Raw genomic sequence first — 27,570 nt, 5'->3', positions numbered from 1 at the left:
GGGCACGATAGATTGCTGACATGACGCTGACTGAGTTGACACGTCAACGCCATATCATCATTTTAAAAATTTGATAAAAATATATATGTATATATATATATAAATTTATATATGAAAATTTATATATTTGATTTAAATATTTGTATATTTAAAATTTAAAATTACAAACTTAATATATATACAAATATATATATGTGTATAGATATTTGATAAAAATATATATATATATATATATGTATATATATATAGGTATATGTATATATATTTGTATATTTAAAATTTTAAAATACAAACTTAATATATATATATATATATATATATTTGATAAAAATATATGTGCATGTTTGTATATAGGTATATATATTTGTATATTTAAAATTTTAAATTACAAACTTAATATATATATTTGATCAAAATTTAGAAATTTATATTTAAAATTTTAAAATGTTGACGTGGCATTGCCGTGTCAACTCAGTCAGCGCCATGTCATGAATTCGTCGTGTCACATCAGCAAAATTATAAGTTTGTAATTTTTGTAGAAGTTTTTACCAAATTCAGGATTGTTTGTGAGAGATTGTAAGTTTAAGGTTTTATATGGAACATTTTAACAAGCTTGAGATTTTTTTTATGGGATTAACCCGTTTGATCTTGGGATGACTAATAAATGAAATAAATAAAAAAGATAAATATGGAAAATAACATTTTTATATAATTTACTATTAATTCGTAGTCGTAGGAAGCTATGTTTTGCAAAAAACATACCAATTTGATTTTGTATCATTTGTTTCCACTTATATTGATAAAAGTATTATATTTAGAAAGATTTAGTTTTTATTTGATTTTTTAAAATTTATTTTTCCATTCGAATTTGATATAAAAAATACAAATATGAAAAAATCTGATTTTTTTTTTCCAATTTTATCGAATTTCATGGTAACAAGAAGGTGTATTTTGGGGTTTTCAGGTTTGAGTTTTTAATTTTGCAAAGGGTACATCGAGCTAATTTTATATCATTTGTTTCCATTTATATTGATTTAAATATTATGTTTAGAAATAGATTCAATGCCGATATTTTTTCTTGGTTAGTGTAAATGGAACCAAGAATTGTTAAAATTCATAATGAGGCTACATGTGCTTAGTCCTTCCCTTTGGAGGCTTTAAAAGCAATCATTGTATGGAGCAAACTTAATCATATCATCAAAACCACACAAAGTCCAAGCTGTGACATTTCAACTGTGACATGATGGATGATGAATGATGATGATGATGATGAATGATGGATGATGAATGATGATGATGATGTTGATATCTTATCCAAAGGATCCACAAAAAAGGATCCCATATTTTCTCCCACACTACAACTAAACAAAATGGTCCCATCTGCTGCTGGTCCCATCATCAATGCACCACCCTTTTCACTCACTTCTCTCTCTTCTCTCTCTCTCTTTTTTTTTTACCTCTCATGTAAATATGTAATGTTGAAAAACATATTTAACCTCCCTACGATTAATTCATTTGGAATATATATATATATATATATGAAAATTTTCACAAATTTTATTCAACAGATCGTGGACGAGTGGTCAAATTTGGGGTAGGTAACTCCATCTTGAGATTGAGGTTCGATTCCTGACTTGTGGGGAGGGAGGTAGGGCCCGATGTTTACCTAGTCAGCGCGTCCGAAGGGTAGCAGCTAGAGTCCTCCGTTATAAAAAAAAGATCATCATCAAATGCTTCATTCAAATCTGAGACGGATATATGAAAAGTTCACATATTTAATTTTTCTAGGATTGGTTCATTTGTACTGGTAACTTTTTTCAGACTGAAATTAAAATTAATCGATTTAATAGACTAAATTTAACCTGATTTTTTTTTTGTATTTTTAATGGATATTTTTTCTAATTAAATATGCTTGTATATGTATGATATTGTATGTAATATGGGATTATGTATAAAACTGATGAATTTGTATGAGTTTATTTCAAATGAAAAGAAAATGTTAATTAGGGTCATGGTATATCAGATTAAATTAAAAATGAATGTGTGTATACTGAAGATGAAACTGACTAAATTATATATAAATTATATGGTTTTTATATTGATGTATAAATGGGAAAGATTAAGGAATGTATACAGTTTTTTTTAGTTTTTTTTTTCTTTCCATATGTTGATTGAATCTTTTAAGGGGCACAATGTCTATTTTATAAAGTACCGTCTATAAACATGATATTTTAGTAACTTTGGGGGTACTCTTAGCAATTTCCTAACTTTTCCAAATTGGTGTTTTTAAGCTGCACAAGACTACAAGCTTCGGGAAAGAAGAAAAAGGAACGGTTTTCTCGGAGCGATTCAGACTGAATTTTCTCGGCGATTCTAGGGTTTCTCCTTGGTTCTGTCCGGAGCCAATTTTACTTGGGTCTCCCGATTCTGGTCAGTCTCTCGTTTGTATCTTTGATCTGATTTGAAAACACTCGAACTTATTGCTCGCGACTTTTTCAATATTCCGGTGATCCGACATGTTTTCTATAAAAAAAATTTCGTTTGTTTTCTCCTTAATTCGAGTTATGTGCCGAAAAGATTTCAGCTTCATCGAGGTTATTGAGCTTAACCCTAGTTTTGGCGATTCGACCTAAAAAAATTCAAACCTGAATTTGGACAAAATTATGTTTCTTATTCGAAATATTTCTGACGATTTCAGTAATTGGATTCAGGGTTTCATCGTTATGGGGGAGCCTTCCGGACCAAGCAATTCATGGGCCGCCATTGATTCTTCCAATATAGGGTTTCAGGTAATGGCATGAGGCTATATATTTCGATCAGTTTGGGATATTTCTGTTTCATGTTTGTTTTTTTCCTTTTTTTTTTTATATTTGGTGGTGGTAAAAGACATGGGTGCAACTTGAACATCGCAGCTCCTGAAGAAGCATGGTTGGAAGGAAGGGAGTGGTCTCGGAGTTGCAGAACAGGTTTGTTGCTGTACCTTTTATTCCTTGCTTTGTTATCCCTCATCAAGTTCATGCAATGGGTCTGTTGACATAAAAGGAATGTTTTTGGCTTCTTGTCTGTGTTTTGGATATGAATTTAAGGGTTACATGCACGATCACTTCATCCTCTTTTTCAGAATGTAAGGGTTATTATATTCTCTCATTGTGCGTCCTTGAAGTACATAAATAGATGGTTTTGCTTGTGTCTAAGCTTTTGAAATTGTGGTGTTCAAGACCGCCAAAAAGGGTATACAGTTGAGTTTGTATTCTAGAAATGATCTCTGTGTTCTTCTAGTATCATCACCCTTGATCAATTTCTTCTGGTGTAGTCTCTGTACTGGTGATTTCTATTGAGTTTTCAAAACTTCTTTGTGATCCTCAACAGTAAGCTTTTCTTTCAAACAGGGGAGGTTAGAGCCGGTAGAGGCACAGTTGAAACATAATAAACGGGGACTGGGAGCAGACAGACCAAAAAAGAAAAGAACAAAACCTCAGACGACAACTTCTCAAAATGATGAAAAGGTAAGTGATGATGATGATGAAGCAGAGCTTTGTGTTGGTTTGGGAATATATCCTTCAAGGGAAGAACTTGCTTTAGGTCTTTCTTTGCACATATCTGTTCCAACCCCCAAGTACCAACCTTTTTGTGTACTATGGATTTCAGGGAGAAGAAGGAGGAGTTTCAAAGAAAAGCAAGAAACTTTCTAAGAAGATGAGGAAGATGATGGAGTTTGAAAAGCATTTACAGGAAAAGGAGTTCGAAAGAGCCTTCTTTAGGGAGTTTTGGCCTGACAACGTTTAAGGATGATGAATGCCTTCTTTAGGGACTTCTGTTGTGTTGTTGATTCTTTTGTTGTAAGCTCTCACACTCTCTATGTAAAGGTTTTTGGTTCACACACGGAAGAAAAGCCTATAGCTTTTGAAGATTCAATAATTGTCTGAAAATTTGGGGTCAATCTCCTTACCAAGATTTAGACCTAAATCGGTTCGAATTGAATCTGCCTAACCAAATCATATTCAGTTTTATTTTTACATAATTTTTGTAGAATCGATAAATATCTAATTGAATTCGACAAGTACCAAATTAAAAGTCGAATGATCCATCTCCATGTTTAAATGTGTGAATATCCAATGGGCCGAATCCATTTGAAAATAAATTTTTTTGAGACAAATGGGCCGAGTCAGTGAAAGGCCCAACAAGTGACACGCTTGAATCGATTTTATTTTATAAGAAAATAAATTTTATGAGACAAATGGGCCGACCCAGTGAAAAGGCCCAACAAGTAACACCGTCACTGCTTTCAAAGCGTTTTCTCATCTTCTTTCCCGACAAATCTGCGTCGTCGTCTTTGAAGCTCTGTCCGCCGGCGCCGCTACTGCTTCGGCTTCCTTCAACTGAGCTCCAACATCTCGACCATTTCTGTATTCTGATCATCTCCCTCAATCTCCATCAATGGCGCCTCTCCTCTCTCCATCTCATCCTTCTGGATTTCTCCTCTCTCCACCCCAAAACCCTTTCCTTCCTCCCTCGCTTCTCCCTCGCTCCTCCCATTTCTTCCCCTCTCTGAGACTACAAACCTCTTCCTCTGTCTCCGTATTCGCTGCTGCTTCCAGGAAGGACTCTGAGGCTGTCGCGGCGGAGATCAAGAAGCAGACGCCGGCGAAGAGTTCTAGCGGGGAGGAGAACAAGGGCACGGAAGTGGTGGTCGAAGTCGAGGAGGATATGCCGTGGATTCAGGAGAAGGCTTTGGACCTGGTCGAGTTCACTGGGTCCGTGACACAGGCGATTCCCGGTCCCCGAGTCGGGAGCAGCTCATTGCCGTGGATGCTCGCTGTCCCCTTGGCTTACGCCGGAGTGACCTTCGTTATTGCCTTCGTTAAGACCGTCAAGAAGTTTACTTCCCCTAAAGCCAAACGCAAGAAACTGGTAATGAATCCATCCCCATGGAATCTCGTGATATTGTTCATGTGTCTTCGTGGAAATGCATACGGGTGTACAATGCGGATGTGTGTATATATGTGTGCGCGCATTTTGATTTGTGACATACAGCTCAAGCTTTGATCGTTGGCTCGTTCCTCTGTGTTTGGACTGGAAATTTGATCTTGTTGAACAAGTAGAAATCTTTTGCTATGTGCTTTATTCGCAAGAGGCTATGCTTAAAGTTCATGGCTTTCTTCATCGGAATGGCTTGAAACTCCATCTGAACTGAAATTGATCCATGGGGATTTGTTATCTTTTGTGCAGGTGAATCAAAATGCAATGCTTTGCAAGTCAATAGATGAGTTGTTTCAGAAAGGTAGAGAAGCTGTTGATCTTCCCGAGCTTAAGGGACTTGTTCAAAAGGTAAGCGAAATGCAGAAGATGAAGATCTCAATAGAAAGTCCTAAAATTGAGTTTTTTATGTGTCAGGTTTGAGTTTAGGTGAAGTAATACTTCCGGTGTTCTAGTTGTCTGAAAACAGAACATATACAAGAATCTTAATCTGTTTGTGCTTTCTATCTCTATCTTGATCTAGATTTTTGATACCGGGTGCTAATTTACATCCAGACAGGGTTTAGCATGGAGGAGATATTGAGGAAGTACATTCGATATGCCCTGAACGAGAAACCCTTCAATCCCGACCTTGTCGCTGACCTAATTCACCTCAGAAAAGCTTCTGGTTTGGATGATTCCCAGATTGCTGAGATTCTAAATGAAATCTCCGGGCGCATTGTTAAAGAAAAAGGTACGATTTCTCTCTCTTTGACATGCTTTGTCCGGCGTGGTTATACTCTGGTTTCCCATTGTGTGTTCTCCATCACTGTTTATGCGGCATAGTCATTGATAGAGTTTCTCCACCGCAGGCCCTGTTGTGATGGATATGTCAGGGTTCACCGAAAAGGGGTTCAAGAGAAAACTGGCCGTGCAGACACTTTTCGGGAAAGTTTTCTATCTGTCTGAGGTATGATATCACTAACAGAAGTTGCATTTTCTCATACTTAAGGGTTCTTCATCTGATGTTGATTAATGACGTGAGCGATACTTTAACCGTCTGCTTTAAGCCGGGGTGATGTTATGACATATTCTCCCGTCTTTCTTGGAACAGCTTCCGGACTTCTGCTCGAGGGACAGCTCCTTAATCGTGAAGGAAATATTCGGAGTTGCAGAGTAAGTTCTTCGGAAAGTGTTAACCCAAATTTTAAGCTGTGTGTAAGAAACAAAACTGAAATTATTGAGCTTATGATTTCAGTGAGGACGCAGAAAAGCTGAGGATACACACTCTCTCGGAGGCAGGAGACTTAGATTCACTTGAGAAGATGGTGGAAGAAAACTCTCCAGGTGCAGATGCAGATGATTGATTCAGATCCCCCCTTGATTTTGACCCAAAAAAAGATCAAATTCTGAATACTAATAGTATGTTCATTTCTTCTCCTCTATGGCAGAGTTCATCCATAGTACGGTTGTATTGTACTTCTCATGAAGTATATAATAAAAACCAAAAGCATATGAGAATGTGACAACAAAGAGTTTAACTCCCACGTTGAAAATTGAGAGAAATGACCCATCACATCATTCATTTTTGGACATTGCTTTTGTCTATACATCCTAAAGATACATTTGGCCGCGAACGTTACATTCTGTCTTGAAAGTACAATGCCATATCGTATCTGTATCTCTTTACCTCTTGTAATAACCAAATTCCACTGAAATCCTCAGCTTTCATCCTCAAAGTTCAGTCAAACTGCTTCCTTGAGATGGAATGTTCTAACAATGTCCCTAGCATGGTCGTGCTCGTGAAGCCCCACAAGTATTCTCTTCAACCGTCGGGCAAGACCTGTGGTTTCAGTCTCGTCCACACCCGAGACACGCCTTTTCTCGAGGGCTCTGCTTAGTGACATGACACAATCCACCAGAGGTTGTAACTGACGACTGCACATTTCGTACGAGGTGATTGGTCAGTAACGGCTTAAGCCCCTATATCAAATGCAAGATGCCTTCTATATCTATCTGAGCATAGGAACTATTTTTCCCGAATATTTTATCGAATATCATCGATAAGACCCGCACAAGGCAACACAGATGACAAACTGTGAGGATGATGACATGTAAAGAAAACTGGCGCTGCAAAGTGCCTACGTTCATCTAACATTTGATAAAATGACTACCACACTAAATCTTCCAAAAAGAAGTAACTGTGTCATGTGGGATGTAACTCTAAACTCTCAAGTTACAAGATAGTTGTAGTTTTAGGATCACTAAAATCCTCGTCCAAACGGATACTAATCGAAATAGGATAATAAGATGTGCAATGTCAGGTAACGTGACTGATGTTCACTTTGATGAGCTAATGACAATCGTAATGAGAAAAAAAAAACCTTATAATTTTAGGGTTAAAGAGAAAATTTGCACCTGTTGGTTCTTGTGACGCTTGGTCCAGTCCACACACCAGCCATAGAAGCAACAATTCTTTCAGTTCTTGTGATGGCATCATGAACGTTTGATGCAATGCTTCTGACATGAGGTAGAACTTTCACAAACAAAAGGTCATTGAGGGCCAAGTTCTCCAACACCTGCAGCGCCAGGATATCTTTCCACATACAAATATTCCTCATAAGACGAACCGACATCCCAAACCTGTATGCCGCAACTTGTGCAGCATTAGGTACGGCCTTCAAAACCAGAGGATTCCATGTTGGGACCTGGGGAGTAAAAGAAGATTAAAAGGAAAACGTAAATTTCAGAATTTGATCAAATATCTCGAAAGCCATCCATTTATATAACAAAATTCATGCAAACAAAAAGGGGCAATTATGCTCAACATGCATGTGCAAAATAACAAAAAAGACCATGCCAGTAGCACAGCAGGGGCTGGGGTTGGGTGAGACTTGTTACAAAATTTACAGAACGTGTATGCAATCAAATTCAGAGTCATACCATTATAGTTGCCACAGCTTCAGCAAGACGAGCACGGATAGCAACAAACAGTTCTGCTAAGGCCTCACTTGAAGCAGAAACATAATTTGTTACCAAGCTTGTAGCAGAAACAGCATTCCTTGTCTCTCGGGTGCTAAGCATATCCCAGCACCGGAGAATTTGATGATGCAAAATTGGGATTGCAACCTTTTCCACGAGCTCAGGGACAAGGTTGGCATCAGCATCATCTGGTGCAAAATCATCTCCATCTTCTGGTTTTCCATAATCAAATAGTAATCCATGCCTGAAAACAGGAGATACCAATCGGGTTATTTCCATAAGTGAGAGCAAACTACTAGAAAGGATAAGGGTTAAGCATATGATATATAACACAGCACCCATGAATAACTCACCATTTCATGTCAAAGAAATCCACATCTTCATGAAGAGGATCCCATTTCAGAAGCTCCAGTCTAACATAAGGTGAAAAGATGGTAGGCACACTCAAAGACATGTAAGCATCACGATAACTAGATGCATAATTTTTCTTCCACCTTTCAAATCTTTCTTTCACCCTTGAAAGCTGGGAATATTCCTCAGATGCATCACTGAGGACCTTTTCAGCACACTGGAGTAAGCTATCCCTGGTTTCCTTGTAAGCTGCAGTCTCACTGTCACTCTCATCAGAGCTTGATTCTCCTTCTAATTTCAGATAAGATCCATCGATCTCCATGGCTGACAGTCGTTTAGCTTCAAACCGTGCTCTCCTTTTCTGGCGTGCTGTAGCTCTATGTTCCATTTCTCTACGCTTTTGCAGGTTTTCGTCTCTACCAAATTCATCAAGCTTAACTGGTTGATTTGTCTGCTGTCTTACAGAAGCAGATGCAGCTAGAGCAGCAGCTGCTGCAGCAGCAATAGCTGAACTGCTGCTGCCTTGTCGGTTGAACACTGCTTTTGCAGCTTTCACAGCCGCCTCTACCTCCATCATTTCATCATTATTATCAGAAACCCTCCTTTCCAAAACAGCTGCAGCACGCTTTTCATTGAGTTCCTTCATCTGATCCTCGATTTCCTCGATTAAGGAACCCTTGTCCTGAAATATTTTTTATACCAACGACAGAATCATCACAATATATTCACAAAGGCAATCAAAAACAGTGTTTTTCACATCTGAGATATTGAATATTGATGGATAAAGAGCAGCTGGCGACGATATGCTTCAAAAGTCAGTGTTATGTTAACATAGTTGAATCAATGGAAGAGTTGAAAGATGGTTCATTCTATCAGAAAGAAATTTCAAGCAAGGGCGTTGCCTATACCATTTTATTAAGATATCATTCTCCTAAATGTGCAAAAGTCTCACCAAATCATACCTTTACAAAGTTAATTTCAACATGGCAGAAGTTGCTTGAATGCATTAAAATGGAAAGTTGAGTAATCAAAAGTATCAAGGGCACCAAACTACCTAGAGCATGAAAACTCAGCTTGACCTATTTTTTTCTCTGCTTTGCTAGAATTGGAATTAAACATAAGAATGTGACAAATAAGCATCTGATATAGTCCATTTCTAAGCTTCCCGTGAAATCATGTGTCTGTGCAGGCACATGAGATGGGAAGAGACATCGCGAGATGCACCAAGAGAGCAAACTAGTGTTTGGTATTCAAAAGCACGAAAAGAGTGAATGCAACGTAAATCAGATGTACGGGTGTACAGCCCAATCAAAATCACAAACAATAAAATGATGGGTACCTGCATGAAGTCACAGATAACAGACACAAAGTCTCGGAGCTTTTGCATAAAAATATACTTCTCCCCTGCTGCAGATAGAGAACTTTCAAGGGCAGTGATATTCATCAAGGAAGCGGACAAGTTCTCATCTGTCCTCGAAAGTGTCGACACTGTTTTCCCATGAGATTCCTGGCAGATATAACAAAGTAATTGCAACTAATAAGAATTCAATATAAGGTAAAAAAATATCTTTATATATCAACAAGAAATGTGTGCTCAAGTCAAAAGCAAGCGTATAGCTAGTCCTATAGCAGTGCAAACACCAGGAAGACATCTCCATAAGTCATGGTTGAGAAGCCCTAAAACTTTGAGTTGCCCCGAAGACAGAAGAAAAATCTATAATTCAATGCCTCTTTTATTTGGAAACCCTATTATTAGACTTGTTCTTTAAACAAATATTTCAGATAAGACAGCAGATTCAAGTGAATAGTACCTTGAGCCTCTTAAGAGTATCTTGCATAGCCTTCTTGGCAAGCTCAGCCTGTTGTGACATTGATATCACATCCTCCATTCCACTAGCCGGCCCAATGGGCGGCACCATAGAAGCATTCGGCATTTGAAGATGCGGTGCGCCTAAAGCATATGTATACGCCTGCTGCTGCTGTTGCTGCAAAGGCATGCCAATTCCGTTACTACTTGCTGTTCTATTGGACCCATCATCCAGTCTCTTGCCAAAACCCTTCTTTAATTGTTCCTCTTCCCATAACCTGTCTTCTTCGTCCTCATCCTCTACAATGGAGTCCTTAGCTACAGGCCTTTCATCAACATAATCAAACACACCTTTCTTATCACCCTTTTGCGACTTCGGACCAATGAAACTACCCTCAAAGTCTGCCTCTTCATCGCTCAGCCCTTCTAAAGAAGCATGATTGGCAGTGCCCCCTTCCAAGGAAATGTAATCAGGAGCAGGAGCTGCACGCGCCTGCCTCATCTTCTCTCTCTTAGCCCTAATAGCTTCAATGGCAGCCTGATCAAGAGTCGGTTCCTCTTCTCCATCGTCTTCGGAGTCCAAATCCGCAGCTTGTTTGACTACATCCTTCAGACTCTGTGGCTCCTGCTGCTGTGGAGGTTTGATTAGATTTAGACCCTTGAGCACTACCTTGGGCTCGGCAGCGGTACTTGGGCGAGAGTAAGGCAGTGTCCGCGTGTTCTTCTGCAGCTCGAGCAACGCCTCTTTGGTGTAAGTGCCGGCCTGAGGCTGCACATTGGACAGCAGTGGCGCGGCGGAGGAAACGGCAGAGGGGCGTTGGTCCTTGCCGCTGTTGAGCTTGTGAGAAGAACCCAAACCGCCGAGACGCGACGACGATTTGTCACGGTCTCTGCCGCTCTTGGGCTTAACCTTCACACAGAGAGCTCCGTCTTCTTCCACCTCGTCATCCGCGAAGCTGAGGAGCTTCTTCTTCGGAGCCGGTGTCGACAGCTTCTTAGATTTCCCCGACGACGAAGAAGCCGAAGACGGTTTCGCCGCCACGGTGGAGGCACCGCCTCCGTCGTTGTCTTCCTCGTCGTCTTCGTCCCCACGCCGCCGGAAATTCCTAGGTCGGTTGCCGGTCATTTTCTCCCTATATCTCTCTCATTCCTCTGAAATTAGGGTTTTAATGCAAGGAGCTCGGAATCGTGAATCAGAGAAAAAAGAGGGGTTTTTTTTTTCCCTCACTTCTCTTCGGTTCTTAAAGTTCATGACAATAGAATCTTTTAGTCGTCATTAATAATTATTTAAACAAATTAATTACCAAACGATATGCATATTTCCCCTTCATTAGACCCTCTGCATTTGCCGATGGAGAGAAAGCAAAGCACACAAAATGAGAAGGAAACAGAAAAGGGAAACAAAAAAAAGAGTACAAAAGCATGGAGGAGAAGATGTATGTATAACATTGAATTGTCAGATTCAGACAAAAGATTTACAAAGAAAAACATTGCCATTTCCATTTCCTCTTGCTTCAGTTACCACTACTACACTGATGGATCATCACACCATTGATGTCTAGCCCTTGCTGCTGCTTCTGGGGGTTTATCCGATGATCGAGAAGACCCCATATCCGAATGGTGCCATCGTCGCTGCCTGATGCCAGCATCTGCAAGTTTGTTGGGTTCCAACTCACGCAGTTCACCGATCCCGAATGACCAGGCAGCACCAGTAGCAGCTCCCCTGATGATCTGTGCCATATATATACCTGCAACCCACCAGGCAAAACTCAACACCATAGCCACCAAATCCAAACTACAAACCCATCCGCTTTCACCAGATCAGACCTTTTCCAACACAGATTCCGACAACAGATTATGGGAGTAAAAGGACAAAATTTTACCTGAGAATCCTCACTCCCACTGGCTATGAAAGCTTGTCTGTACCCACCAAAGCAAGATCTGATGATGAACCGAGCACGCTTGTGGCCTCTGTATCTCGACACTAAGATGGGTTGGCCTTCAATGTTCCAGAGCCCGATTTCCTGGTTGATGAGATTGACAAGCAGATACTTATTGTCTTTAGAAAGCGTGAACGATGTTACCATGTCTTCCTCCTCTATCAGTTTCTCGTAGTATTTCCTTTCTCTGTCAAACACCGATATCATCGTCTCCTTACATATGCTAACGAGCCATTTCCCATCGTCGGTCACTGCTATATCCGATATCTTTTGGGTCCTCTGGCCTTTCCAGCACTCCTGCTCTCTACCGTCTAAATCCCACATGCAGATGCTCCGATCTGTCATCCCAGCAAATACTCCATTCCCATCAGGATACCATCCACAAGAAACCGGGCGTACACCGTTTTTTTCATACATCCACACACAATCTCCCGAATCAACATCCCACCGCCTAATGGCCTCCTCTGATCCACATGTTAGAACTTGAGTGTCATCAGGACTCCACTGAACAGTTATTACCGGCTTCTGGTGACCAACAAGTTTATGTTTCAGTGAAACTTGGCCATCTGCATTTACCTGAACAGTGCAGTCAAGTCAATTAGCATAGGTGTTGTATCTAATGTATTAACCAAGTTAAAGAAAAAACATAGGTGTTCAACATATAATATCTTGTCAGATACTGAGGATATATATTCTTAGAGAATCACAAAACCTTTACATTTGAATCCTAACAAGACATGAGAATAGTATGGCAACTTACCTCCCATAAAATTGCACATTGATCCTTGGATGATGAAGCCAAATATTTTCCATTATGTGAGAATTGCAAAAACCACACTTCATCGGTATGTGACTCCAAAATCTGAACCATTCAGTAGAGAGAACTTTATGGATGAGGTTATATCATTAAGGCTAACATTAACCAGTAAAAGCTTGACCTAACTACAAGCACAAGAAGGGGTCAGACATAATTACTGAATTCTGAGCATAAACACTACTCCTTGATGCCAACAAAAACAATACAAATATAATTTACGAATGAAAAGGTCGGAGACGGAACAGAAAGCACAATTTTCAGTTGGAAGACGTCCAAAGTTCGTTTCTTTCCAGGTGAAGATATGGAAAGGCCAATAAATCACAGAGAAAAGCGACAAAGTCATATTCATTTAGCAATTATCTACCCACTTCTCAAAGCAGTCAAAGTCTAAAAAAGGATATGATATCACAATTCAAATGTTAATAGAACATACAACCACCTATGGAACATTACAACAAGTAACAGAGCCTATATATACCATCATAAGAGAATGAAGAAGGAAAATGGAGAAAGAAGACAGTGCGTAGAAATTGCTATTATTTTTTTCTTTATTTCCTAGTGCGAAAGGAACTCACAAGATTTTCAGCTGCTGCTATATGGTTCTCCTACACTGGTTCTACACGGACATACATCACCACATCAGAAAACAAACGGCAACAGCATGGAGGTAAACAGTAACATTGGCCGATCAGAGCAGTCTAACCTGTACAGTCTGAGAAGGAATATGGTGCTTCCCGCATTGATGATCAGAGAACAAGGACAAATCACTATCAAAAGTATTATGGAAAACACAAGAATCCTGCTACCATTTCATGTCAAAGAAATCCACATCTTCATGAAGAGGATCCCATTTCAGAAGCTCCAGTCTAACATAAGGTGAAAAGATGGTAGGCACACTCAAAGACATGTAAGCATCACGATAACTAGATGCATAATTTTTCTTCCACCTTTCAAATCTTTCTTTCACCCTTGAAAGCTGGGAATATTCCTCAGATGCATCACTGAGGACCTTTTCAGCACACTGGAGTAAGCTATCCCTGGTTTCCTTGTAAGCTGCAGTCTCACTGTCACTCTCATCAGAGCTTGATTCTCCTTCTAATTTCAGATAAGATCCATCGATCTCCATGGCTGACAGTCGTTTAGAGCAGGAAGCAAATTCTGCAGTTCCTCCATAAGTTGGGACCTCGAATTCACATCTTCCATTCCTTGACCAGAAACACTTTGCGATAGAAACTTTGAAGGCGATATTAGGCAGGAAGCTAGCTCATGAACACACTTCACATTAACATGAAGAGGCACAATCTCACTCCTTAAAGTGCCCAATGCATCAGCCACCTTTTCCATCTTAAGAAACTCAAAGAACTTTTGTTCTAGAAGCAAGAAAGATGCTGTCTTGACAACTTTTTCGTCATGCAGACCAATCTTCTGCAACATAGCTATGCTATCGTCCCATTTCCCATCCATTACTCGTTGCAGAAACAACTTTACAATAGAAGTTTGCAGAGGTATCCCAGATTCTTCTTCTAAAAGGGCCCCGGTTTTATCATACCCGAGTGAGTATAGGGCCCTAGTTATTATCCTAATGAATTCAGACTTTTTTATGACTCCTTCGGAGCAGGTAGTTTCCCCATCCCCTTGGGAGGTCAGAGGCCGAGCCATTAGGTCGACCAAGTGATTGTCCACACTACCTCTAACAGAAGAGTTCCCACAGAAGCGGTTTGATTCGCTGACAAGCCTTTTCGCACGTTTCAAAGGTATCCTCCACAACTCCCATGAAATTCCTAATTCAGCCCATATATGTCCTCTGCAAAATCAAATAGATCAAGCTTTTGAGAATTGGGATTAGACTCAAAACAAAAACGCCGTCATAGCTTGAGCCAAAATTCAAGGACACACAGCAGAACAGTATTCAAAAGCATTTTACATGTCGTGCTGCACTGAAAGGAAAACCAAACCCTTCACTCACCCTTGGTAAAACAAGAATCAGGAACGAGCAAAGGGCAGCATGAGCATTCACCAAGCAAAACAAGATCAGTAAGATGTTTTGTTCCAGATCAAGAATAAGAAGACAAGAAACCCATCAATCAGATAAAGAAAGCGTTCGGGATTGATCGACCCGTACGTACATCACGCCGCAATCGATCAATCAATCAGTTCGGCTTCACTCGTTCGATCAAAACAACAATCTACCAAAAGCTCAATCCACAGAAAGAATCAGCTAATCGAAACAACCGGACCCATGCAATACCAATAGACACAAAAAGGCGAAGAATGTTCAAGGAGAACACCGAAAACACTCGAACAATCCAAAATTGTACCTAGGGCTAAGGAAAAAAGCAGCAATCACACAAAATCCCATTTCGTGAAGACGGAAAGAAACTAAGAAATCGAGCAATAGAGCAAAAAAGACGAAGAACCCGCCAAGGCAAAGCTCAATCAGAGATTGAAGCCGCAAAAAAAGAAGAGGATAAGAGGTGGGGAAATCGAATCATACCGGAGGAAAACATAAACCCATGAAGGATAACATAGGGCTCGGCGATCCCGGAAGAAGAGAGAGAAGGGCAAAGTAGGATATCAGAGGAAAATCCCCACCAAGATGAGGCAAAAGGAAAGGAAACTGAGCAGAGAGAGATATGCGTACAAGGAAGAAGAAGAAAATAGGTCCGTGTGGGAATTATGAAGAAGAAGAGAGAGAGAGTAAGTGTGGACTGTGGAGGGTGAAGGCTTCGTCTCCAAGCCACAGTACTGTGCCGACTATATCTCTATGTATGTACGTACGTACGTACGTACGTATGTATGTATGTATGTATGTATGTATGTATGTATGTATGTATGTACGTACGTATGTATTTTGATTTTCAAAAATTTATAATTATTCGGCTTTACATCAAATTTAGTTTGATTTTATCGTTTTTATGTTCATTCGGAGTATGGTTATTATTTTTTATTTGGTTTGGTTTTGGTTTGAATTTATTTTATTTTTATTTTAAAGAAATCATAAACTTTTATATCGATTTGATTGCGAAGATCAATTTGATTAGCCAAATTTTTATTGCGGATTCGAACATAATATTTTTATCTAATTAACTTTACAAACGTGTAAAGTGTGTGTGTGTATATATATATATATATATTTACGTGTAAAGAATGTGTGTGTATATATTTTATATATATTGCTTTGAAGAAGAAAAAAGAAATGTGGGAGTTGGGTTTTGGGCCATGAATTTGTTAGTGGGCTCATAAAGATGGGCCCACAGACGGCCCAAAACTAGAATTCCAAAAACTCGCCTCTCTTTCACGCCGAGCTCCACTCTCGATCGAGTCTCGTCTTCCAAAGTTAGGGTTTTTCTCTCGCAGAGCCGTCGTCGTCTCCGTTTACAGGTTCTCTCGCTGTTCTTCCTCTAATGCTGTCGCTATAGAAAGTTGATTTATGTGTTCCTCGCCCGCTGCTTGTTCCATCGGGGTTTTCTCTGATTGTTTTCGGCTTCAATCTTGTGGTTTGCATTCTGAATCAGATGTTTACAATATGAATGTCACGCTTCTGAGGGTTTGTTTACTGAGATTTGGTTTTAGGGTTTTCGATTTTGTAGAGGGGTTTAGGGTTTTGATGGGTTGATTCAGTTTGTCCGAAGAGTTCATCTGAGCTTAGGACCGAAGAATATTTCCTCGGTGTTTATGGCAACCTCGTTCATCCCCTGGACGCGTCTTCTCACAACTTGTTCTGAATTGTGGTTAGTTGTTGATGTTGTGGATTAATCCCCAGGTCCCTCATGCCGCGACGATCCTTATGGAAGGGTCCTTTTGTTGATGCATTCCTGTTGAGGATGAAGGAGAAGAAAGATGCTGTTATGAACAGGAAGATTTGGTCGCGTAGATCTTCTATTCTGCCGGAATTCCTCGGTAGCACCATACGGATTTACAACGGAAAATCCCATGTCCGTTGCAAGATCACCGAGGGGAAGGTTGGTCATAAACTCGGAGAGTTTGCTTTTACCAGGAAACTCAGGAGGGTGGCTTCAAACGCTGGACAGGGAAAACGCAAGTGAGAACTGGCATCATCTGTTAATGATGTCTGTGTCTCCCGGAGTTTGAGCAGAGATTTATCGTTGCCCCCTTCATCTCCAGTTTCCTGCTTCTCAATAAGAGCTGAGGTATTTGAATTGTGGGCAATTGTGGATTATTGTTCCATAGTTTGATATTTGATCTGCTGTTTCTTCTTTGGGATTATCAGACGCAGATGCTAGTTTCTGATTTTCTTTGTCTGTTGTTCCTTCTTGGCTTGCTTGATCTTTAGGGTTCTGTTTGGTCATTGTTATTCTGTATTATGTTGTAGACAGAAATAGATTTGATGCCATTTGTTTCATATTATGTTATAGTTAGACAATTATATTTTTATTAAAATTAAACTAAATTGATAAAAATATATTTTTTAAAATAGATAATTAATTATTTATAAATTTGGTATATAATTGCTACCAAGTAATTATGAAAAAAAAACTAAGTTAAAAATTTGATGAATAATTACTATTTATACCAAAATCGCAGTCACTAATATACTCATTGTGGGTTCAAACATATATATGTCATTATTTTTATGTAATTAACATATTACAAGAAATTTAATAATGGCATTACTTCAACTGTTTTCTTGCTTTGATCCAAAAAAGAGTTGGGAGTATTTGGGCCATGAATGTATTATTGGGCTTAGACAGATAGGCCCATACACGGCCCAATTCATGAAATTATAGAAAGTTTGTAAAATCCTTTTTACCTGGAGACTCGGAGTCGGAGATTTTCAGTGCTTCGTTCTCTTTCTGAAACGAACGCCGAAGGGAAGAGCAGAGATTTAAGTACAATGGGAAGCGCGCCGGCACAGATTCCGACGAGCTTCGGTCACGAGCTTAGGTCTTGTCTCCGTTGCCGTCTTGTGAAGACCTACGACCAGGTTTTGTTCTTCTTTTTCATATTTCTAAACGGGTTTTCTCCGTCGATGATGGTTTTCGCTACCAGTTCAGAGAATCGGGGTGTGAGAATTGCCCTTTCTTCAAGATGGATGACGACCATGAGCGTATTGTGGATTGCACCACGCCTAACTTCAACGGGTACGGGCTTCTTTGAACCCTTTCTTAATCGAAAACCCTTTCCAAGATTTTTAAGCTTCTAGGGTTCATAGAATTTCTTCGTTGTGGTTTTTGATTAGTCTTTCTAGGTATATGAGTGATAATGGGGGGCAATTACCCGAATGCCTCCTGCTAATAGATGCTTGAGTTGTTGTTCTTTTCAGTGTCACTGTAAATTCTCCATGCTCGAGCTTATCTCCTGTTTTCGTATTTATATCTATATGGGACAAGGGTGCTGATATTAGACTGCTTTCAGAATAATCTCGGTGATGGATCCAAGCAGAAGCTGGGCCGCGAGGTGGTTAAGAATAGGTATACTGAGCTCGCCATGTGAATGAATGCATTGGCTTCCTCTTTCCTTTGTGTCCTTTCTTCCGCCATTGTAGTACCTCAGCTTGCTCGAGTTGTGCAGTTTCCTAATCATCTGGTTTCTCTGTGGAAGCCATAAGTATAATGGGTTTTCTCCTTTTCTTTTATGCATATGATTTTCAGAGCTTAACAAATACGTTTAGGAGGTTTTGAGTAGATGTGTTATCGTGGGTGCGGAGTTTTGACACTTGAATCCGATCAAAACTTGACTTTTCTGTTATAGATTTCGGATGTTTTAAGACAATCTGGTTTCTTGGTGGCGGCATGAATGATGTGTTTTCAAAACTCGGATCTAACATGTCGTACGATCGTATCTCCTGGCAATGGCATCCATTATCTTTTCTTTGTTTAGTTGGATGGTTGGTACGAGGAGAGAGATTTTGGATTTGTATATGTCAGTTACCTTCACCAAGTGACCCCCTTTAGATTCCGATTAAAATGTTGTGTCCGGATTATACGCGTCTTTAAAGTCCGATGCTTTCTACTGTAATTGGTTGTTTTCCTCTTTCGAGGCAGAAATGAATATGATTCTTGCAAATCTCTTTGGCAGGGAAGTTTGTTCCGGGTTGCTACACTCTTGCTGTCTCAGAGGCACTGTCAGAAGATTTGCAGGTACAAAATACTCGTTCATATGCCGAAAATTTGACTGCCTTTTACTGTTTTCTCAAGTAGGGAGATGGATTCGGAAAGGCACATTCTAGTTTCACGAGGTTCTCTGTTGCCGGTTACCCGTTCTAACCTCGTTTTCTCAATCCACTCCAGATCCTATGCCAAGAAGAACGCGTGCAATATGTACAGCCAAAACGCATATGAAGGATTCGTATGAACACGCGGAAAAAATTGGCAAGACGGTATCGCTCCCGCTCTCTTCTGTGTCGGGATTCATAGTAGCCGTTGTATATCAGGTGCTTACTTCTATCTTCAATGGAGATCTCGGCTTCAAGCTCGAGTCTTAGACCCTTTATGGAGTTCTTCCCCATTGGGAGGGCTAAAGCAAGAAGTGAGTTTCCTTCTGCTTTGTCCACTCTTAACTAAACTGATCTAAACAGCAGAAGAAAAAGCTAAGTAGTTGAACCGAGTTTATGTAATGGAAGTATGATGATGGTCCTCATTACATCACTTGTTAGGATTTGTTGATTGGAAAATATTTCTTTGATAACAAATTTTGATTATCCAAAATTTCGGATATTTGATATCTCTATATATTTAAAAATATTTAAAATCAAATCTAGAACTTGAGATCTGCATATTTAAAACTGAATCTAAAACTTGAGATTTATAGATTCAAAATCTAAAATGAAACATTTTGTTGGATCTGAAAATTGAATATCTCAAATCTTCGGGTATCCGATGTGTTAGACATCCATAATACATCCGAACCACAACGCATTCCGATAATAATAATAATAATAGTAATAATAATAATAATAATAAAGTAATAATTTTCAAAGAGAGTGTCGACGTGGCAGTCGCCGCCCACCGTTTTAAATGCCTTTGGGGGGATTCCCTCGGCGGCTTTTACACACTAAAGCCACAGAATTCACAACCGGACGAAGCTTAAAACGAGGGTTCTTCTTCTTCTTCTTCTCCCCCCCACTGCTCAGTTTGATTCTCCGATCCTCTCTTCATCTTCGATTCTCCGTTCTCTCTGTCTTAGAGATCCGGTCTCAGGTTGTTTCCCCTGACATTCTTTTTTCTCTTTTCCTTGAGTCTGTGTCCTCACTGTTCTTTCTGTGATGTGTTACCTTCCCGTTTGCTTGTTTGTATATATACCTTTGAACTTCGTTTTTCGGTTTTGGGTATTGTTCCTTCTCCGTTCCGTTGAATCTGTGTTTGTTTGGTGAGAAAAATTGACGATAACAGCTAAGGAGTGAGAAAGTTCGGAAAACCCGTTTATTTATACGTTGAGGGATCGATTTCCTCATGATTGCTTGTTTGAATCATCCCTGGAAGTTCGATTTTTTTTGGGGGGTGGGGGGTGGGGGTGGGTCTTGTTTGTTTTCCCGCTGGATTTATCTCTCATTGGTTGGTGGAGAAGGCTGTTTCCTTTTGAGAAATTTCGGATTTTGATTTGGCTCATGGGTATGTCTGAATTCTGTTCATCTCAGGGCTGTTTCGGGTTTAGAAGAAGGGGAAGAAATGGCGAACATAGACATTGAAGGGATATTGAAGGAGCTACCGAATGAAGGTAAACTCCCAAAGACGAAGATCGTTTGCACGCTCGGCCCTGCCTCTCGATCTGTGCCTATGATCGAGAAACTTCTAAAGGCAGGCATGAATGTAGCTCGTTTCAACTTCTCCCATGGCAGCCATGAGTACCATCAAGAGACACTCAACAATCTCCGTTCCGCTATGCAGAACACCGGCATTCTCTGTGCTGTCATGCTTGATACCAAGGTTTCGATCTTCCTTGTCACATACTCATCGAAACTCTATTTATGGAATGGGGATTGATCTTGATTGTTTCCTTATCCACTGGGTTTGATTTGTGTTTAGAGGCTTACAATGTATATTCCTGCTTGTTCCACTACAGGGTCCCGAGATCCGAACGGGATTTTTGAAAGATGGGAAACCGATACAGTTGAAGGAAGGTCAGGAGATTACAATCTCGACTGACTATGACATAAAGGGAGATGAGGAAATGATATCCATGAGCTATAAGAAGCTGCCGGTGGATGTAAAGCCTGGACATACCATCCTATGTGCGGATGGAAGCATTAGTCTTGTGGTCTTGTCATGTGATCCTGATGCTGGAACGGTTAGATGTCGATGCGAGAATACAGCGATGCTTGGTGAAAGAAAGAACGTGAATCTCCCTGGTGTCGTTGTCGATCTCCCCACCCTTACCGAGAAGGATAAGGAAGATATCCTCAACTGGGGTGTTCCGAACAACATCGACATGATTGCCCTTTCGTTCGTGCGTAAAGGCTCGGATCTTGTCAATGTCCGGAAGGTCCTTGGATCCCATGCCAAAAGCATCATGTTGATGTCGAAGGTACTTTACATTTCATTTCTTGTTTTAGCTTAGTTGTGATGGAACCTCGATTTGTGTTTTTCGGAAATGTTCTAATCATTCTCCCTCTGGACTCAAGGTTGAGAACCAGGAAGGTGTGATCAACTTTGATGATATCTTGCGTGAAACCGACGCATTCATGGTTGCACGTGGTGATCTCGGGATGGAGATTCCAATCGAGAAGATCTTCCTGGCTCAGAAGATGATGATCTACAAGTGTAACCTTGCAGGTAAACCCGTGGTTACCGCCACACAGATGCTAGAGTCCATGATCAAATCACCCCGACCAACCCGGGCTGAAGCCACAGACGTTGCAAACGCCGTCCTCGACGGCACCGACTGCGTGATGCTCAGCGGTGAGAGCGCAGCTGGAGCATACCCAGAAATAGCCGTTAAGATTATGGCCAAGATCTGCATCGAAGCAGAGTCCTCGCTCGAGTATAACACCATCTTCAAGGAGATGATACGAGCCACTCCACTTCCGATGAGCCCATTGGAGAGCCTGGCATCATCGGCTGTACGGACAGCTAACAAGGCCAAGGCGAAACTGATCGTGGTGATGACACGTGGAGGAACAACAGCCAAGCTGGTAGCCAAGTACAGACCGGCAGTTCCGATTCTGTCAGTGGTTGTCCCCGTCATGACAACCGATTCATTCGACTGGAGTTGCAGCGATGAGTCTCCTGCGAGGCACAGTCTGATATACCGAGGTTTAATCCCAGTGTTGGCCGAAGGGTCGGCAAAGGCGACCGATACAGAGTCTACAGAAGTAATTCTCGAGGCGGCGATGAAATCGGCCACCGAGAAAGGGCTGTGCAAGCCTGGTGATGCGGTTGTGGCTCTCCACCGTATTGGCGTTGCCTCTGTTATCAAGATCTGCATGGTGAAGTGAACGAACTCAAAGCCCTTGTCTTTTTAGAGAGACACTCTCTCAACTCTCTCTCTCTCTTGTCTTTTTTATGATGTTTTCTTGTTATTTATTTATAGCCGAGGAGCTTCTTTATGTGATGCTATGAACAGAAGAGAGTTTTATCTGTGTCTTTTGTCGACATTGACATTGGTGGAAACTGTTGTCTGATGTCTTGGGACAACAGACAAGAAACCATGGTCGGGTGTTTCTTGAAGTTTAAACTGAGTTGGCTTTATGCTATTTTGATCACTAAAGCTGTACCCATTTTGGGAAATTCTCTGCTTAAAACTTAAATTTGGATAAGAGAGAGATGAAGGTGAAGAAGTAGAGTTGCATCAGAAGAATCTGTATATATCAAAGTTTTATATGGCAACAGATGTTGTATCGAGCAATTCAACTCCATTACAGCATAAGGGCACAACCTCGATAATCTTACACAATCCCTGTTCCCATGAAACAGTGCACTTCTCTCCTATACACGAAAGAACCTGGCAGTACATCTTAATCTGCTGAGAAAGCTTGTCCATCTCCTTTCTCTGTCCTGTAAATTACAAACCCGGGAAAAAAACGTAAAGAATATGTATATATGAGCCATGAGCTCGGTCGTTTATGGAGGTCGGTCAGTCACTGAAGTCTATGCTTCCACTGCGTGAGCTGCTCCCGTCGTGACTGTGTAACGAGAGGCCTCTCATGTGGCCGGAGATGACTGCGCCGTCGGTTTTCTTCTCCTTGAAGAATTTCTCCCTCTCCATGTGCTTTGCTGGCGGTGGTGGAATTGCAAAAGGGGGTGACTGTGAATTGCTTTCGCGTGTTGTCTCTGAAGGTAAAGGGCGTATAAGTGGACGGTTGAGACTTTCACCTGTCACGGATGATCCGAGCAAGCCCATATGAGGTTTCTCTCCCAAAGACGGCTCGCCTTCGTCTTCAGGCCTTGCTTGGGCTTTCCCTTTTCTCAGTCTGCCGAGTTCAGCATTCAACATAGACCAATTAGTTGCAAGAACAAGACAGGATAAGATATAAAAAACGATAGCTCCTTGAGCTTGCATTGTATCTGTAAGAGTGCCACGGTTGCTGTGTGGAATAAAATAAAGCCCTCATAAATGTTCAGAATCACTTAGAACTTCAAGAATAGCCGATTTTCATCTACTGGATTCTACAAGACAATCGTAAGTTAGTGGATGCAAGCAATTTTTTGTACTACAAGTTCAAAGCAGAGGTTGCAAAGAGGGACAGACCTCCTGAATAACTGCTCAGGCTCCTCCTCCTCATCCCCGTCGTCATGGTTAAGATGAATTGAGTTGGATATAGAGCTGCTTGACTCGGTATGCAAATGATTTGCATTAGAAGCGCTCAGTTCATGTTTCTGATGATTCCCATTTGAAGGACAATGGCTCTGTTTGGGATTGGAATTATGGCCTGACCCAGTGATCCTGCCCGACAGCAAGTCGTCATGTCTAGTGAGAATTCTTTGCAGCTTCTCGTTCAATTCAATTGCTCGAGAGACCACTTTTTCATCCCTGCACGAATTATGCGTCAGGACCAAAATAACAACTACACGGATATGCTAAACTCAAACTTATCACAGAACATCACACAATGCCCAACAAGGAAAACTATTAGATGTTCTACTTAAAATGCAGGAAACATCTAACAGGGATTCCTTTTTTTTTCCAAATAGTCTAATCTAAACCCATTGGACTTTGACAATCTGATTAGACACTCTAGTTTTGCCATCAACAAGATCTTCCCCTATTTGCAAGTAAATCAAGAGAAACATGTGGTGGGGAAACTGAGTTAATGCAACCAAACATGCTGAATTATGTAAAATTTTAAACTCGAAAGATCATGTTAACTGCCCTTTGTAAACAATATCTAAAGTCAAATTTAACAGACTATTTATACCACAGCTTTTCTAAGCAACTATCATTAGCTCTGGACATAGAAACGACACAAGACAAATTAGATAATGCACTTCAGAATATTGCAGGACAGGTAGAAGAATCGTGTCCTCTACTGAAACAGAGAGCAAACTTGCCTTGACTTCATCACAAGATGCATAATTCGCTCCTTCTGAAATGAACACTGCTCGACAAGGTCAAGAGTAAACTCGTCTCTCGCTACCTGGGAGGCAAGAGACAAATAATTTTCAAAAGGAAAGTTGATGAGTCTATAAAATCGGAGTAATCACAAGGGCTGTGACTATGAGATCGATTAGACACCTCAACAGGCCACCAGCTTACTTAAAAAAATGAAGAACTCATGTTAGTTAGTGGGAAATACACGATTTTCCCAAATCACACAATCAACAGATGTGTATCAAGAGCAATACCTCGGGATTTTGAGAATGGATTGTGTCAAGAACTTCCTTCAAAACTTCTAGCGCATTACTGGCCTTTTGTAAGATGCTGTATGCAACAGCAAGCAGAATAAGCCATAAGGTCACCTACAACAAGTCGATTTAGAAAAGCAACAGGTACTGACTCGGGAAATATGTGTACCTCAAAGGAGATGCAGGCTGAGATTCTTGCCGCTGAGCATTGCCCTCGTTCCTAGCAGATGCAAGTTGTTCATTAAGTGTATTTCTGGGGGCTGCTTGTGTTGAGCCAGGTTCTTGTGTAGAATGAGTTCTCTGAGGAAACTTAACTCCTGATTGCTAAAGGCAACATAAGACGCCTGATCAACTGATATGCCAAACAGACATACTCAACCTACTTGAATCTAACAAACAGTCTAGTTTCATCCACGAAATTGTCATCAAGCAGTACTACAGAAGTGATGTAAAACAGTGAACTGCTGCCAATCTAGATATATTACTCAGGAAGAAAAGAAAACTTGGCTACAATTAAGTGAATTAAAACCCACGATGCAGTGGCATAAAGCCATATTATGCATCAATTCATGATCATCTAATATGTTATAAATTATCAGTGAACTCATCGACTAACCCTTGCATAAGCAGCAATCTGATGAAATCTCTCACTCAAGGAAAGTATAAAGCATAGCACGATGACAGAACAGCCACTGAGTTTAATTGCTTAAACTCACCACTAAATCGTAGTATGCTGAATAATACTGAGGGAACTTCCCTGAAGCACCACCAAGGGAGGTTTGTGTCGCGTCAAGAAGGAGAAAAATCCTCTCTCTCAGAGGCAAATCTGACTAAAGTAGGATTACAATATGCCACCAAACAATGTAAGCTGTATAATCCTTGAATTCGTAGTAAAATAAAGTCCAGAAACAGATGCATATACCTTTTTCTTCACTATCTTCACTAATACAGGGAGAACACCCACATCCATAACCTGTTTATGAATATTCTCCCCAATGTTATTCATCAACATCTCCAGCAGCTGCAAAAACAAATAAGCAAAAGAAAATGACAGTTCCAACACATTACCACGATGTTCAAAGGTAATGCCAACTCCAGCGAGGTAGTTAAAACAAGCATCCAAAATGATAAAGTAATAGCTCCATTGTCGTTTGCTGATAAAGCATGACTTCACAATAAAGACGGACCTAAATCTTTGGACCTACCATGACAGCATATGATTGAGTATTTGGGTTCTTGCTTCCCAAGCGTTTCTTGATAGCCTTGATAACATCTTTAGCTTGCCTGCTCACAAAATAGCTACTTCACAAGAGCAATCATACCATGACTACAAGTTCCATTATAATTCTTCAGGATGATTTAATATCAAACACATGATCTGTGAGACTGTGATGAAATGAATGAAAAACAGAGGCAAGAGGGCGGTATCACTCTTTTAAAGAGAATGTAGGCACAGATAAATTGAAGCTTTAAGCTTCATATAGATGTCAAATAGGCGGTTGGCATCCAATTAAGTCCACAAGAATAGCATTTCCTATAGCCAAATGGGATGATTGCAATTGCATATACCTTTCATCTCGAGTGACTAGCTCACAGATTTCAATATTTTTTGCCCAGTCCACATCATTGAGCTTCTCACTGGTTGCTGAAATTACAAGCTCCACCGCCATTTTTGCGTATCTCTGGAAGTCAAGACAATTAAAAACTAAAGATTCTCACAATGATCATCCAACAAACGATTTGATTGATTCCTTGGTAGAGAATTTGATTAACATAACTGAAAGTTGGGTATAGAGTATGTAGATATTGAAGGAAGCTATTACAGAAACGAAAAAGGCAAAACCACAAGACAAGATCAAAAACAGAATCTACTGAACGGCAAAAAGCAATGCCATATGGTTTTGCTCGTAAGAAGTAGCTTCGAAAGTGCAAAAGCTTCTACTCTGCAAGTAATGAAATATGTACCATATGAAGCATGCCAAAGATAGCGTAAGTGGACAGGAAATATCTCGGAAAATCAAACAGCAACCCAGTAAAGAATAACAGCATCATAGAATATCTGAAGATCCCGTGTGAATTAAACCATCTAAATCTAGCGAAGAACCGATTCTCAGGAGAAAATAACAGGATCTCAACAAGTTTACTCAATATCATGCAAGTCCAGAGTCAGAACAGAACCTAAAAGATCCATCTCTTTTATGTTGATCCAACTTCACCATCAAGCCATAACAATTCTCGAGACAGCTAAAAACAGATTTAGGCACAGTCTCACTTCACCATCAATCCGATCCACCAGACGCAGAATGATTTAAAAAAAAAAATGAAATTTAAAGCACGACGAACCAAGTAGCAAAACAGAAGGCTTCAACTTGTACTTCAGAAAAAAAAAAGGATCATAGAACTACAGCGAAATTCAGGACACGCAATGATACAGAAAAACATGAACTGGAAAGGGGGAAAAGGGGCTTCATAAGCTGCCATTTTTTCCCATTCTAGTTCTCTGAATCACAGACATGATCGAAACCCAAAGGGTGACCAACGAAAACGACGATGCCCGATTTCTCAGTACTCCTCCCGATCACCACAACGCATGCCAAAGATCCAAATCGGCGGGACGAGAAACAGTCAAGAGTGAAACAAGCAAACTGATCACGACGAAAACAGATAAAAAAAAAGGGACAAAATTCGACAGCTTGAAACGGAAAATCCAAAATCCAGCAAGGCAAGTAACGGAAACAAATATAGATCTCCACAGAAGCAGGAACAAGAATCCAACAATTTCAACTGAACGACAACAAAGATGAAGTAACCTCGTACCTGCGAAGACAAAAGGGATAACGGAGACGACAATAAGGAATCCAACGAAGAACTGATAATTCCAAACCAACTTCAGCATTACACTGAAACCAGAGAGCACATGGGGATGAAAAAGAACAGAAAAGCAAAAGCGAAGAGACGGGGGGGGGGGGGGAAACT

The 27,570-nt window shown here is 40.4% G+C and overlaps 6 protein-coding genes and 1 pseudogene across 11 annotated transcripts; 4 read left to right on the top strand and 3 right to left on the bottom strand.

Annotated features, from left to right (window-relative positions):
* The first annotated feature begins 2,326 nt into the window (after positions 1–2,326).
* On the top strand, positions 2,327–3,910 carry LOC104800393 (PIN2/TERF1-interacting telomerase inhibitor 1). Of its 2 annotated transcripts, none has more exons than XR_769727.1 (5): positions 2,327–2,430; positions 2,712–2,789; positions 2,887–2,966; positions 3,390–3,506; positions 3,649–3,910. XR_769727.1 is itself a non-coding variant. In XM_010523191.2 (5 exons), exons 2-5 carry the CDS (start codon positions 2,724–2,726, stop codon positions 3,784–3,786), a joined length of 375 nt encoding a protein of 124 aa, XP_010521493.1. In that variant the 5' UTR covers positions 2,327–2,430; positions 2,712–2,723; the 3' UTR covers positions 3,787–3,910. The 2 variants fall into 2 exon arrangements, 1 of the variants encoding a protein (XP_010521493.1); XM_010523191.2 differs by having other exon boundaries at positions 2,913–2,966.
* Positions 3,911–4,307: 397 nt separating this feature from the next.
* Positions 4,308–6,479, top strand: LOC104800388. Its single transcript, XM_010523186.2, has 6 exons — positions 4,308–4,911; positions 5,230–5,328; positions 5,533–5,710; positions 5,829–5,926; positions 6,071–6,132; positions 6,215–6,479. Exons 1-6 carry the CDS (start codon positions 4,438–4,440, stop codon positions 6,321–6,323), a joined length of 1,020 nt encoding a protein of 339 aa, XP_010521488.1. The 5' UTR covers positions 4,308–4,437; the 3' UTR covers positions 6,324–6,479.
* Positions 6,480–6,490: 11 nt separating this feature from the next.
* On the bottom strand, positions 6,491–11,311 carry LOC104800384 (PAX3- and PAX7-binding protein 1). The gene is made up of 6 exons (XM_010523184.1): positions 10,101–11,311; positions 9,629–9,796; positions 8,292–8,971; positions 7,900–8,182; positions 7,375–7,664; positions 6,491–6,894 (listed from the first exon to the last, which is right to left on the bottom strand). Exons 1-6 carry the CDS (start codon positions 11,220–11,222, stop codon positions 6,702–6,704), a joined length of 2,736 nt encoding a protein of 911 aa, XP_010521486.1. The 5' UTR covers positions 11,223–11,311; the 3' UTR covers positions 6,491–6,701.
* Positions 11,312–11,493: 182 nt separating this feature from the next.
* Positions 11,494–14,627, bottom strand: LOC104800375 (annotated as a pseudogene).
* A 2,989-nt stretch (positions 14,628–17,616) lies between these two features.
* LOC104800345 (transcription elongation factor SPT4 homolog 2-like) lies at positions 17,617–19,505 on the top strand. Its single transcript, XM_010523143.1, has 5 exons — positions 17,617–17,798; positions 17,864–17,955; positions 18,230–18,285; positions 18,893–18,954; positions 19,105–19,505. The coding sequence occupies exons 1-5, from the start codon at positions 17,709–17,711 to the stop codon at positions 19,153–19,155; spliced, it is 351 nt and encodes a 116-aa protein (XP_010521445.1). The 5' UTR covers positions 17,617–17,708; the 3' UTR covers positions 19,156–19,505.
* On the top strand, positions 19,161–22,519 carry LOC104800354 (pyruvate kinase, cytosolic isozyme-like). 3 transcript variants are annotated; one of them, XM_010523167.2, is made up of 4 exons: positions 19,161–19,247; positions 20,451–20,739; positions 20,876–21,337; positions 21,435–22,514. In XM_010523167.2, the coding sequence occupies exons 2-4, from the start codon at positions 20,482–20,484 to the stop codon at positions 22,245–22,247; spliced, it is 1,533 nt and encodes a 510-aa protein (XP_010521469.1). In that variant the 5' UTR covers positions 19,161–19,247; positions 20,451–20,481; the 3' UTR covers positions 22,248–22,514. The 3 variants fall into 3 exon arrangements, with proteins under 3 accessions (XP_010521469.1, XP_010521460.1, XP_010521454.1); XM_010523158.1 differs by lacking the exon at positions 19,161–19,247 and adding an exon at positions 19,254–19,342; XM_010523152.1 differs by lacking the exon at positions 19,161–19,247 and adding an exon at positions 19,863–20,013 and having other exon boundaries at positions 21,435–22,519.
* A 96-nt stretch (positions 22,520–22,615) lies between these two features.
* LOC104800333 (TOM1-like protein 2) lies at positions 22,616–27,563 on the bottom strand. Of its 3 annotated transcripts, XM_010523137.1 has the most exons (12): positions 27,412–27,563; positions 26,472–26,537; positions 26,164–26,276; positions 25,800–25,878; positions 25,517–25,615; positions 25,311–25,424; positions 24,764–24,918; positions 24,595–24,670; positions 24,301–24,386; positions 23,501–23,782; positions 23,125–23,222; positions 22,616–23,025 (listed from the first exon to the last, which is right to left on the bottom strand). In XM_010523137.1, exons 2-12 carry the CDS (start codon positions 26,487–26,489, stop codon positions 22,886–22,888), a joined length of 1,260 nt encoding a protein of 419 aa, XP_010521439.1. In that variant the 5' UTR covers positions 26,490–26,537; positions 27,412–27,563; the 3' UTR covers positions 22,616–22,885. The 3 variants fall into 3 exon arrangements, with proteins under 3 accessions (XP_010521439.1, XP_010521433.1, XP_010521437.1); XM_010523131.1 differs by having other exon boundaries at positions 22,616–23,222; XM_010523135.1 differs by lacking the exon at positions 26,472–26,537 and having other exon boundaries at positions 22,616–23,222.
* Positions 27,564–27,570: the final 7 nt, after the last annotated feature.

This window comes from Tarenaya hassleriana, unplaced genomic scaffold (assembly GCF_000463585.1).
Source record: "Tarenaya hassleriana unplaced genomic scaffold, ASM46358v1 Cleome10, whole genome shotgun sequence".
Taxonomy (NCBI): domain Eukaryota; kingdom Viridiplantae; phylum Streptophyta; class Magnoliopsida; order Brassicales; family Cleomaceae; genus Tarenaya; species Tarenaya hassleriana.
This window is presented reverse-complemented; position numbering and strand designations above follow the sequence as displayed.